A 14,190-nucleotide genomic window follows, 5' to 3' on the forward strand; every position below is an offset into this window, starting at 1 on the left:
AGAGTCCTCTTGTAGTATCTTGAATTTAGGATTTAGCTTGATCCATTAAAATTCCGATGTCTACAAGTATACTGCGATGTCGCACTAATTTTGAAATTTGAAAACCGCAATAACACACTTCACTTGATAATTTATAATTTTGTAGTGGCTACCTTAATTAAAATTGAAATAAACTTGGAATAGCAATTCAAGAGAGAATATAGAGAATGTAAAGAATAGTTAGAGAGTTTGTTGTGTGAAAAATGAAGAAGAGGAGACCCATTTATAGTTTTTAAATGATTAAAATTATATTTTTTTAATTATTGGGGGGAGGGGGGGGGGGGGGGGCTAATTTGTTAAAGGGAAAGGCCGAAATGGCCTTTTTGCAAAAAAAAATAGTCGTTGGACAACAGTCTCTTCAAATTTGACCGTTTCGTACGGTCAAATGTTTGAAGAAAAAAAATACCGCTATACCGGGCCAGACGTAAATTCTTACCGGGTTGCGGTGCACCAGTAACGGAAAAAGACACCACCACCCCCACCCCACCACCCTCCACGGGCTGCCCGGGATATATCGGGTCGTTAACGGGCCAGCTCGGCCGTTTAACACCTTTAGATCCAAGTAATTGGAAAATGCAAAGAAAGACATGCATACAACTTAATTGAAAATATGAAAAGCTTGTGGAGATGAGGGAATATTTCATTGGCAATTATAACCAAGAGTTGGACAAAAAAAGTATGTCACAATATACAGTGGAATTAGAAATCTAGTAACTAACATCTAACCCACTCTCATCTGTGGAAAGAACTATACTAAATGAAGACTAAACTCTTCCTCCTATTTATGCTCTCCTTATCAACAGCCTCTAGCAAGCAATATGTATATTCTTTTCCTGTCATATAAACAGCCGTGATAAGTTCTCCACCAAGATCTGCACTTCTAGTTTTCTTTCGTAGCTTGGGCTTCATCCTTCCAAATAATTCCCTCTTAAAGCTAAGAGGATAGAAATCATAGTTGAAGAAAACCTTCTGACAATGAGATTAGTGATGACTATACGAGAGCACCCCATAAAGTAGCAGGACTTTCGCTGCATTTTGCATGCACTTGCTTGATTCTTTCGACTGATTTGCAAATTCCACTGCAGCTCCAATCAAATGATGCCACACAAACATTACCTGCTTGTGCTTTCCATTCACATTCTGCGAGGAAAACTAAAGCCTTAGGTACTGATTCCAAGATACGTATGAAAAGGAGAAAAATGAGATAGATTTAGAAACTGCAAACCAGGAGGAGTTCCACAGCACATGTTACGATCATCTATGTGCTCAACTTCTAGACCAATCAACCATGCACCGAGTGACACATCTTCATTTGCGTATTTATGCAGAATAGGTCTGAAAATCAGCACCGGTATTTACGATTAGATGGACAAGTATTGATAGCCATTCATGATTAGTGGGATTAGACTAGAGAAACTGAAAGTGTGAAACAAGAGCAATCCCCAATCTATACAGATATATTAAGCTGTTAGTGAGTAAGAAGTAACGTCCGTTTTCGTTATCATCTGCATAAACTTTTCCAATCGCATAAGAATATCAAAACTAGAACCAGCATACAGCACATTCTACAAGATCCTAGCTTTACATGTTCAAAGTAGAATGCTATAGCATGAACACATTAGGTCAGACTTTAAGGAAGGATATATGAACGAAAAATCTTACTTGTTGTTGGCAATGTAGGTTGCCAGTTCTTTTGAGATGGCATATATCTGTCCGGTTGCATGTCGGAAGTACTTATTTCCCGTCTCTCCAAATTTCCAGAACTCAGGTTCATGGTACTTAACACTCCTATCAAGAAAATAATTGCACAGATTAGTTCTAGTAAATAAAAATTCTGAGATTTTAAACTTTCTAAAATTTTAGTGACATCAGTTGCCAGAATAGTTTCAAAAGCAGTTACTTTTTATATAGAACTGGCCCCGATTTCATGCATCCTGTATACACCCTGGGTTTTAACCTGTGCCTGGCAAGAGTTGCAGCTAGTGTACCTACAATACCATGGCGATCAACCTTTAATTTTTAAATCACTGAAAATCATCAACTTTCAATTGTCCTGAACGATAAGGCACATAAAGAGAGAAGGTACATATAAAGAGACAGGGTTGTACCTAAATTGACGTGAACATCATCATCAACCTTTACATAGAACTCAGCATCCCATTTTGCAACTCCAGCCGAGAAGAAAGCTTTGGTCTTTGCAGATAACTCATGATAACCTTCTATGTGATCCTGTAAGACATAATTATGAGATGAAACTGCAAAGACAAAACAATCAGATGGATGCAAGTCGGAACACAATTTGTACTCACAAGTCGAAGAATGTCCTTATGCTGATCGTCTTCACTATCAATGGCTCGATCTAAAATGCTATTTGATGTTGCACTGTAATAAGAAGTATAAGAACTCTTAAGCCAGAGTCTGACATTTCAGAAAATTGTATTGGTGTTAACTCAACACAAATAAAACGTAAAAGAGAGAAGGAAAAGAATAGGAAACTTTTTCCTCGTTTAAGTCTGTTGTAGACCTCAAACTATTAATTCCTGGCTGGTTACTAATATGCGCAACCGGTTACTAATAGACCTCAGTTTTGATGGCTCTGCTTGTTCTTTTGGTTATGAACCTAAAGTGGTATTATACTTTGATTTTCGAACTTAGTACCAACCTCATTTCTGGATTAAATTCAATAAATTGATCTGAATACAACAAAGTGCACAGAAACACTCTGGAAGGATATCAAAAATATTTGACTGATTATTACAGGTTACTAATATGCGCAACATACTGTGACTGAATCTCTCATGGTTAATCTAAGATATAGTTTCCACAAGAGAACAAACCAATCTCCCACTTTCATATCCAAATGCACCACTTAGCCCAGAAAAATCCTTTCACATTCTAATTCGAAGTAAACTATCATGCTGCTGTTTAATTTTTTAACAAAAGAAGACGAAAGAAAACATAAAGAAACGAAAAAGAGGACAAAAGAAAATTTGTATCAACCAAGTGGCAGCAACGTATTTTTTACCATGGTGGACACCAAGTAACTAAACCATACTCCTGGACTCGTGATATATCTATCCAAGATTGAAAAGTAATAGCAGCCATCAAATATGAAATCCATAAGGGATGTTATTATTATTTTTTTCCATTTTAACATTTTCAATAATCAACTCAGATTCGCGGAGCAATCTGTGTCCAACTAAATTGATTGCTGGAGTGGTGCTCACAAGTCACAGTAAACACTGAGAGGCAAAGAACACTGCTCATGGCAAGATAGTTACTCTTCTTGGTGTTCAAAAGAAAGAAGTAAATTGATCATAGAGTTCAAAAGAAAGAAGTAAATGGGTTGTTCAAACGAAGAAGATGTGAAAGTGTTCACTCACATGCAGTTCCCTATACCTCTGTTTAAATCATTTTAATCCAATTCTAGTGGAGAATTAACTCTCAAGAAGCTTATACAAGATAACATATCCTTATAAAATGTTCCCTAATAAAACTAAAAAGGCCATACAATCTACAGATGGAACACTTGAAAAGCCAATCTTATCGATTCAACTGTTAAGTGAAACAGAGGATATTTAAAACAAAGAAAAGAAAATGGAAACATATTGTCAATTGTTTTGGCAAGAAAGAACATGAGACTCCAGCAGAAAATCTTTGATGAATAAGAATCTATATGTTTGGTATACAGAAGACGTGGAGCATTGTAGATCATACCTGTGGCCGATCATGAAGCGCACAATGATCCCCTTTTCTTGCTCTAATCTAAGTAGTTTTTCACCTATTCAAACACACGGAACGCTGTCAAAGGAGGAGGAAAATGGAAACAGAAATTCAAAATACATCAATAACCTCATAGTTACCACCTTGAGGCATCCAGGTTTCTCTAATAGAATCGCGCCTCCTTCTACTACTGAAGGCAGTGTTTATTCCAATTACCATAAATGCCTTCTTTCTTGTCCCATTTCTTTCAGAATCTGCGCTTGTAGAAGGAACCGCTTCAGTTCTCCTAATTGAAGGTAGCTCACTTTGAATCTTAGCAATTGAATTATCCAACGAGCTGACAATGTTTCAATTTTAAAAAAAAGGGATGATCAAGATCAGTACAATGTAAAACATCATAACTTTTGGAAAATATTTCCACTCTACTTTCCTTTTCAAAAACTTTTTTTCTGCATAAGTTTGTTTAACCAATGTCAAGATCACAACTTTTTTCTTAATAAGCATATTTCTTCAGTCTGTCGTGTAACATATTTAGTCCAGGTTCAATTGTTAAGTTCAAAAGAAAGTCCTAAGGCAATCATATGAAAACTCTAATACTTACTGGATAGCTACTTGGGCTTTGTTAAACTCTCCCACTATATCCTCCTTCTGCAGATAAAACACCATTCATACTTAGAAAACTGCAAAAATAGCTATAATAATGATAAAAGTCCCTCTCTTTTTCTTTTTTTCCCTTTTTTTTTTGTTTTGGGGGGGGGGGGGGGGGGAGGTTTAGACCTGGCTATTTTTGGTATCACAATCGTCAGAAACAGAAGCCAAGTCTATTTCTTGTTTATGGCGCCTTCCAAACATGATCCTTCCATCTGATTCTGGGGGAGTCCAAACTCTAATTATGCAATGATCACCACAAACAAAATAGTCAAGAAATAGAAATATGTATAGATACTCAAGAAAATCAAATTGTTTCAACCAAAACAGAACATTAAAATCCACAAAGGTCAAATATGCATCAGAGTGATTGAAATGATCGCCCAAAATTTTCCCAGAAAATCTGAAGAAGAAAGAGATGAAAGAAAAGACAAGAGTTAACATAGTAGACTCAACCAAACAGCTAATTCTTGAATCCCGTTCAAAATTTCTGATTCGGGAGGTTTCTTTTTGCATGTAAAATGGATGAAAAGATCACCCAGAAATATACTCCAAAAATTATTGAAGAGTTTACCGATTAGAGAAAAGCATGCCAAGAGCAAAGCTGAAAATACAAAGAATAGCAATCCAATTAGGTGAGACTTTGCCTCTGTTTCGGTTCTTCATGATTTTACTTTCTGAGGCAGGAGGAGGAGAGCGCGGGGTTTTCTTGTGTCTTCATTCCATGAAGAACAGAGAGGGGGGTAGAACAGTTGGGGGGGGGTGGGGGGGACCTTTTCTTGTATGCTTATTGAAATTAACGATTTTCTTTATGAAAAAGTCAATGGTATTATTAGTATTGGTTAATTGGTTGTTTCACAGATTTGCCAAAAAAATAAGAAATGAGGAAATAATACCAAATGGTGGAATCTTTTTGATTGTTTAGAATGAGATAATGCAAGCAGTGAAAGAAAAAAAGAAGAAGAAGAAGGCCGCATGAAAATTATAACTTTGGAACAAAATGTAAGATAATAGCACTCACACTAGATTTTCATCCAATTATTAAGCACACGTCTCTCTTTGTATTTGGAAATTTTAAGTTTTTAAGTAAGATCCTTCTTAGATTTAAAATATTATTAGCATATTATATGCACATACAATATGCTTAGTAATTTAACGATGATACAAAATTATTTGTAATAACTATGTAAGTTAATAGAGAAATTTAATTTGTGAATATTTCCACGTACGGCAAGTTTAAGGTCACACTTAGTGATTCTTTTCATTATAATTCTTTTTATTATCAGTTCTTGTAGTTAAAACTTTCATTTGTATGAGTTAGATGATATGATTGTAATCAATGATGAGAGAACCACAATATCTCATGTTCAAATTCTAGCGGAGGCAAAAGACATTAGGTGATTTCTTCGCCTCTATCCAAGCCTTGCTGGATAGAGTTAACTGGTACTTATTATTAGTGGGAGGTCATAGGTATCCCGTGAAATTAGTCAAGGTGCGTGCAAACTGGCTCGGACATCACGATTATAAAAAATAATATGATTGTAAATTATAACAAATACGTTGATCAAGATTTGTTTTTATTTGACACAATCAAGAATTAGTATTCACATCAATTGACACGACTATAAAGACCATAGACAAAAACAAAGAGTAAGAGGATTAGTCCAATTGCCTATACTATGCTCGTTAGGAAAAGCAATCTTGCTATGCTCATTTTGAAATTACTTGAAATGAAAACTAATTGTCGATATTAATAAGCAAATCAACCACTTAATTCAGAGGAAGAAAGTGAGAATGAAATGAAAGGAGCCAAAAGTAGGAACCTTATGGAACGGCTATGAAAAGTTTGGTTCGTGTCTTGTCATAATTGGTTAGTCGTTAGATTCGCGTTTGGATAGCCGTAAACGACGGGTTAGTCATCTTTCTCGGTGGGAAAATGAAGTAAAGAGACTGAGAAATTACTCATATGTGTCACTTCGGTTTGGTTTGGCCAAGTCAATTCTATATTTTAAGGTGTTTGGACAATATTTGAATCGGCGTTTGATAAAAACTTTGTACAAGTTGAGTTGCTTTGGGACATAAATTTCACTTGACAAAAAATTTATGAAAATTAAATACTAATAAATTTGTGAGGAGAAACCAATATTTTACTTGAAATACACTAGTAATATTTTTTTAATTCACTTGCAGCTTTTAGTTAAGTTTAATATTTGCAAAATGTTATGGTCAAAATGCAATAATGAAGTTCCGTATTAGCAAATATTAAAATAATAGTAGTATCTATGTTCAAAGATATGTGCTGGACATTTATCTTGGGTATTAGTAACTTTTTATTACTTAACTTTATTCTCATTTTTAGTGTATTTAAAGTCATTTTTCATGAAGATATTTTCAGCGAGAGATTCTTTTTTTTTCTCAAAATGATATATATTAAAGATTATTGATAATATTAACAAATCAAGAAGTAATCTTTTTTTTATCTTTTGATAAGTGTACTGATGAAATTTTTGAGTGACAAAGATTAACTCCAATATATATTTTGCCAAGTGATGAATTGGTGGAGGTGCTCTACCACTAAATACTCATTCATAGATTTTTTACAATATAAGCATAGCTCAACCACACAGTTAACAAAACTACGAGATCCCGCCTTTGGACGAACATGTCGCCCTCGCTTGAAGTTCCTACCATCTTTATTTTCTAAACTAGAAGAGTCTTGGCCCGCGCTTGCGGGCCCAACAATTTGGATTCTAATGCAGCTTTACTTTACATTGCAACTAAGAAATCAAATTCGATTAATAATTTTTATGATAATGTATAGTTAAAATTCCAATATGCAAAGGAACAAAGACAGACAAAATTAAAAGTAAAAACTGCATTATGATATATATACACATCAACTGATATCTTCAGGTCGTGAAAAAATTACCTTCAATATTTATCAGTTATATAATAGATGTGGTATCTTGAAAATCAATCACCAAGTATACGTAAGTTATTTTGAGCCTTACAGGACATTCTGCATAAACTTGCAAAGTCCTACACAAGTATACATGAGCTACGAAAAGACATCATATAATCAATATCACTTTTGCTAATAATATTTAGAGAAATATAAATAATTACCCATGACATGTGAGTTTTGATGACTCGCAAATCAAATTATTAACCAGGTTGAGGAAAGCTAATGGTTGATGTTCCATCCAACTGATTTTTACGGAGGTTAAGCAAAAGAGTACATATACTAAAAGAGTAAAATAATTTACAAAATTACGATTTGATATCGTCTGAGGTGTGGGGTTCGATCAGTAACATCTCAAAGCCAAGATATGGACGTTGTTGTTTGCTCAACTTGGGCTTTGTACGGTTAGACATTTATTTTCAAGCGTTTCATAATAATTATTTATTTAATAGTCTAAATTTCTAATCTTAATATTTATTCCTAAAGTACACCCTTCTATATAATATGATATGAAATATAAAGCACAACTATTTAACATTATCATTTAAAGTTGCTGTCATGTGATCAGGAGGTCATAGGTTCGAGTAGTAGAAATTAAACATCCTCTTGTAGAAATGCATGGTAAAGCTGCGTACAATAGATCTTTGTGGTCTGACCTTTCCCCAGACCCCGCGCATAACAGGAGCTTAGTGCACCGGGTTGCCCTTTCATATAATATTGGAACAACAAAGTAAGAGTTTGTTACCATTCTCAGCCAAAAAAGGAAGGTAAGAGCAGCAGGAACATGACATGATACTTCTTAGTGATGAAAAACTCTCAGCAGCAGAAAAACTCTCGGCAGCACATCATATGATGACTATTATTAGGAGAAATATACAGCAAAAAAAATCATTCATAACTTAATAATGTGCGAACTAAATGGATCACAAATAATCGTCCAAGCAATTAAAGTAGCCATTATTGCTTTCAAAGGAATTCTCAGAGCATCAAGTAACTATAGTTATAAAAAAACATAGCCATAGAATATTTATTATCATCTATACATTTTAGTTTTCAAAGATAACTAAAGGTGATTTATTAGTAGACGATAATGAATCCACTTTTTCGCTTATCCAATAGCATCAATACAATTTTATTATAAGTAAGCTAGATTAAGAAGGAATTTTTTTTAATCCATTCCTATATACCAAACATCATTAGGTAAATATACAATTGTCGGGACTAAGCCCCACAATAAAGACCCTTTATGATCAAAGAAAGGCCTATTTGCAGATATAAGAATATATTATTTTAGCACAAACAAAGCATCACATTGCAACGGGTATTCTAATAGGCGGAGTAAAATTATAAAAAATAGACTCTCTATATATAGTACACACATGAGATGGTTCTCCCTTGTATACAGCTTTGATGACTTATTATTGCTTTGAAAATTTATTTATTGACTGAGAAAAGACAGATCCTAATGTTCTTTCGACATTATTAATATTCTCTTTCAAAAAACTCTATTTTTCCGATTCTATTCATTTTTTATTTCTTTGTGCCTGCTTATATATTTGGACAAAAAAGTACTCCGCAATCACGGCAAGAAGATGTCGGATGATAAGAGAATAAGATAGTTGAAGATGGATTGAAAAGGCTTAATACTCATACTACATCTTTAAATGGTAATGGATGCTGAGTTTGAGTTAGTTTTCTTCCTTCCCGATTTTTGTTTTTTTCAATGGCCCATTACATGCTTATGTTTTTTTCGTTTAATTTTCTTCGAATTTTTAAGTATCTCAATTTATTTATTTTCTTGGAATGACAATACGAAGGAATTGGTTGGCATATTCAAATGTGTTAAAAAACTTTTTTCTACCATAAAAAAAAAAGAATCAAATTCAAGAATCAAAAGAACTTTATGCAATAGTTTGCATTTCAACTATGCTATTTCAGTTTGTAATTAATATTTACCTTCTTTCCAGTCTTCCATCTCTAGAATTCTCTGTCTTACTCCTCTATACTAAATTACTAATGGCTATTCATCCGAATCAAAACTGTGAATGCAGATTTGGACTTTGAAAGCAAGGAAAAAGAAGAAAAGGAGATAGAATATAATATCAGTAACCCTCACCGATCAGAAGCAGTGGAACAACATAAATCTCCAAGCGAAGGTAGCCTAAAAGAACTGTAAGAATAGCCTAGTACCAGGAGCAGCTATATTGTATACAAAGGATAATACAAAAAGCTTCCTACGACATAAGGGAAAAAAGTCTCAGACACGGTAGAAGGCAATGAACGGAAAATTTAGAGCCACAAAGAAAGTAAAATAGAGTAGGGTACGTGGCAATTCAGTTTAGGGCAAGCCACGCAGTTTATGCATACAAACATAAATGACAAAGTAAAATGTCATTTATGCCCTTGGTCGACCAACAAGCCTTTTCTATATAATAGAAAATTGAAACATGTCAATAAAGAATAAAACCGGAGATTGTAGCTCCTGTCACCCAAATTTTATGCTTTCAACTCCCGAAAAGTTTGGTCAAATTACTTCTTTACACTAGGAGTATATGATGTGCAGTTTTACACAATGAAAACTATATATTTTTTTTTATTTTTTTTAGTGATGTGATGCAACATAGAAGGAATCCACTATTTTAAAGATTCAAGGTCAAATACATATGTAGGCCCTCAAACTTGTCCTTTTTGTCACTTTAACACCTAAACGTAAAGTTGTTCCTATCAGGCATTCCAACTAAATTCATCTGTGCCAATTAAACACCTAAACATAAGGTTGTTCCTATCAGGCACTCCAACTAAATTATATTTGTGCCAATTAAACACTGTCAAGGGAAAGGGCGCATGAACATGAAAAAAACTTGTTGATTTATTATTATTATTATTATTATTATTATTATTATTATTATTATTATTATTATTATACTCCATATTATGATTATTTTATATATCCTAATATATTATTCCTATTAAAGCCAGATCGTGATTTTTTTCTTGGCAAAATCGAAGGCAAAGTTGCTTGCAATTTTTTCAGGTGGTATGACGATGAAATTCTTAAGAAACATAAGAGGGCAAGCAACATTGCCTTCGATTTTGCCAAGAAAAAAAATGACAGATCTAACTTTAATAGGAATAATATATTAGGATATATAAAATAATCATAATATGGAGTATAATAATAATAATAATAATAAATCAACAAGTTTTTCTCAAGTTCACGCGCCCTTTTCCTTGACAGTATTTAATTGGCACATATGTGATTTAGTTGGAGTGCCTGATAGGAACAACCCTATGTTTAAGTGTTTAATTGACACAGATAAATTTAGTTGGAGTGCCTGATAGGAACAACCTTATGTTTAGGTATTCAAGCGACAAAAAGTTACAAGTTTGAACGTATTTGGCCAAGATTCAAACATGACTTTAAAGATCTTAAAAAGATCAACCGTACCTTCTTTTTTTTAAAAAAATTAGAAGACCTGACAAGTTACTGTGCATAGTCACCTTCAAATAACAGTTTTTTATTTTGAAGAGTCTTGTCTAACTCCCCATAAATCTATTTTATTTTAATTCTACTTTCACCAGGTCAAATGGACATTAACGACGTTAATTTGCAATTAAAAAACATACAATGTCTGTGTTAATATTCAACTATGAGTATTATTTATATCATATCCAAATTGGGACATATGCACAAATGGCCTTTTTAGGCTGACCTTAAATTTCTGTCTCTGTTAGTTCAGTAATCTAAATTTGTCCGAAAAAAGCCATTTAATTTCTTCTAAAAAGCGAAATGTAGACCTCCGTACTAACGGAGACACGATTTAAGGAGTGCCCTAAAAAGGGGTAAAATTTATTTGTTTCAAGGTCAAGTTCTATCGTAGATGATCAGGAACTTTGTATGGGATAGAATTTCTCTCAATTTGTATTTTTTATGTACGAGATAAGTTAAAGACTTAACAAAAAATCATACAATATTCACCTTTTGTATTCATGTGTGCCTTTTCTATAACACTTGTAGGATTCTTATAGTCTTTCCATAATGATTAGCAATGACAAGTGGCTATACATAATACTAATTAGTTATTGAAGGTTTCAGCATATATCTGTCAATCTTATTTCACTTCTTGGGAAGCTAGTTTATCGCTTACTGGTTCAACCAAACCCAATAACTTTTGCTCAATATTTATATTAAAAGATCCACTTATTAAGCATAAATAATTTAATCAGAACCGAGTAAGGCACATTTTTTAGAATTTAAAAATCATAAACACAAAATTCTAATTCTGCCTCTACGCTTTCTTATAGTGCATTGCCTACTGACTTTAAATAATTCTTCATTCCTGAGTGTAAAAAAGAGTTTAGTGTAGCAATTAAACTGACCTAGTGGAGTTATTGTGGAAAGGAGTTAAGTTAGTCACTTTTTTGTTTGTGCAAAAAAGAAAAAGCCAACTTGTATAAGTTTCAAGCTCCAAAACACGATATTGGAATTCACTTATATAAGTTTCGAATTTCAGAACACGATTTGAGTTCATTTGTAAAAGTTTGAACTACAAGACACGGTGCTAGAGTTTCACTTGTATAAATTCGAGTTTCAAGGCACAATCTTGGAATTTCGCTTGTATAAATATCAAACTCCAAAACATGATTCTAGGTTTTACTTAATATAAGTTTGGACTCTATGATATGACACAACGTCATGGAGTTTCACTTGCAACGATTTTGACATGTATAAGTTCTATTTATAACACTTCAAATTTCGGAAATTTTCTCGAGTTTATGTGATTATTTTTCAATTGCTTTATTGATTCTTATTTGGTGACTATTTTTCATCTAGTTTATAAATGCTAGTTATATTCCAATTAAAATCTTTAAAAGTGATTATCTGTGTCATTTTCTCTCCTAAATTATAACCCATCCTCCGTAGATGTAACTACAAAACTGAAGACTAACTCTAAGGGATCGTTTGGTTACTGGGATAAGTAATATTAATTTTAGCGTAGAATTTGAGATTGTAATCATTCCCTATTTAATTATGAGTATTAACTAATTTCGGTATAAATTTTATACCAAAATAATACGAGTAAAAATCATTTACATCCCTCAAGTTTGCTTTAAAAATCAAACTCATCCTCCAACTTTGAACAATTATCATTCTACTCCACATATCAAAGGTGTCTTCTTAAAATACCTATTTTACCCTCTATATTTTTTATTTTTTATTTTAATTCTTTAATATAATGATATTTTTTTTTATTTTAATTTATGTTATCGACTTATCTCTAGTCTATAGACAAATAAAAAAAACTTTTTTGAAACCAAAAAAGTGAGAAGTAGTAGTCAAGCATATAAATTAATGATGTTCGATAGTGAAATAAATAAAGAAAATAATTACAATAAATAATTTACTCGTATCAGTAATTTTATTAATAGCAATCAAAACTCAATCTATTTACAAAACTGAGAATAAAAGAGAGAGAGAAAATTATAAATTATACAATGCAGGTAATAAAAATATATTGGGCGAAAATAGAGGTAAATTTTATAATAAATTTGCAAAAATTATCTATTTACACTTTACATGAACTTTATTTATAATTTAGAAAAAAAATCTAGTAATAACAATCAGAACACAAAAATTTATATACACATAGAGAATAAAAAAAATAGAGGAACTTAAAATCACACACACCGATATACATTATATGCATTTTAATATACATAATATTAAAATAATAATAATAATAATAAAGTAGCAATGCATTTTGTAATAAATTTATATTATGATTATTTTATTTATAATGTTAGTGAATTTAGATTAAATATATAATAAGATATAATTTTTTAAACATATGAAATAAATACTTGCATTAAAAAATATCTAAATAATATAAAAAAGGCATTACATATATGGGAAGTAGAAAATATCAAGGGTAAAATAGACATTGCGTAGGATGAAAATGACAATTGTTCAAAGTTGAAGGATGAGTCTGATTTTTAGAGTAAACTTGGGGGATGTAATTAATTTTCACCCAAATAATACTTTACCTATCCCATATAAAAGGTGTGATAGTTTATCTCTTGGGATATCATAATTCGTAGCCAATGGAATATCCCACAATTGAACCACATGACCGTAAGTGTACTAAGGTGGGCTTCATTGCCCCTACCAGGCGGAGCTATGTGTTATAGTGAGGGGTCACCGGACCCCGTAAGATTCAACAGAAATCTTGTTATATATATATATACCTGGAAAATGGTTAATTTAAAATACTTGACTCCCTAAACACTAAAAGCCTTTAGGGGACACTAGTTGAGTAGAATACGATGCCCCCGTCGCGTAAAAATGGTGGGTCCGCCTTTGCTTGCCATAACTCTAGTTTCTTTTTCAATGAAACTGTGAATTTATTTATTAAGACTACCAGCAAAATTCCAAAATATTACAAACCATAATAATGTCTTTAAGGTCATTTGATCTTTTGGGCAAATGGTAAAAGCTCGATTCATATCGAAATAATTTTACATTTTATTTGCAACAATAAGAAGAAGAAAAAATGATTTTGAAATGCTTTGTTTTGAAAAAAGGAAAGATAAGAAAAGATTAAAACTTGTTGGCACTACGGAAAGAGGAAGAAGATTCATAATAAACTGAATTTATTAGCTTTAAAGGAAACAAAGATTGTAATATAACAATGCAGGATACTAATTCAAAAATTTTAAAAAACAAATTGAAAACATAATCCCCAAATTATGTATGAAAATATTAAAACTATAGCCATTTCAATAGATGAAGCAAATAATACGCACTACAATAAACAAAA

The 14,190-nt window shown here is 32.4% G+C and overlaps 1 protein-coding gene across 1 annotated transcript; it reads right to left on the minus strand.

Moving 5' to 3' along the window:
• Positions 1 to 658: 658 nt before the first annotated feature.
• LOC104101762 (beta-1,3-galactosyltransferase 7-like) lies at positions 659 to 5,322 on the minus strand. The gene is made up of 11 exons (XM_009609270.3): positions 4,985 to 5,322; positions 4,540 to 4,648; positions 4,364 to 4,410; positions 3,906 to 4,099; positions 3,757 to 3,820; positions 2,349 to 2,421; positions 2,148 to 2,268; positions 1,940 to 2,027; positions 1,702 to 1,827; positions 1,265 to 1,374; positions 659 to 1,179 (listed from the first exon to the last, which is right to left on the minus strand). The coding sequence occupies exons 1-11, from the start codon at positions 5,074 to 5,076 to the stop codon at positions 1,031 to 1,033; spliced, it is 1,173 nt and encodes a 390-aa protein (XP_009607565.1). The 5' UTR covers positions 5,077 to 5,322; the 3' UTR covers positions 659 to 1,030.
• Between the last annotated feature and the right edge of the window lie 8,868 nt (positions 5,323 to 14,190).

Source organism: Nicotiana tomentosiformis, chromosome 8, assembly GCF_000390325.3.
Source record: "Nicotiana tomentosiformis chromosome 8, ASM39032v3, whole genome shotgun sequence".
Lineage (NCBI taxonomy): Eukaryota > Viridiplantae > Streptophyta > Magnoliopsida > Solanales > Solanaceae > Nicotiana > Nicotiana tomentosiformis.

What these genes read in the sequence shown, in the direction of transcription:
- LOC104101762 (XM_009609270.3), bottom strand. Translation starts at nt 5,076, where the DNA reads ATGAAGAACCGAAACAGAGGCAAAGTCTCACCTAATTGGATTGCTATT. An exon ending in GGCATGCTTTTCTCTAATCG is followed by an intron (nt 4,649 to 4,984) that starts GTAAACTCTTCA and finishes TTGCATAATTAG; the next exon opens with AGTTTGGACTCCCCCAGAAT. An exon ending in GGGCCAGTTCTATATAAAAA is followed by an intron (nt 1,828 to 1,939) that starts GTAACTGCTTTT and finishes TTTTCTTGATAG; the next exon opens with GAGTGTTAAGTACCATGAAC.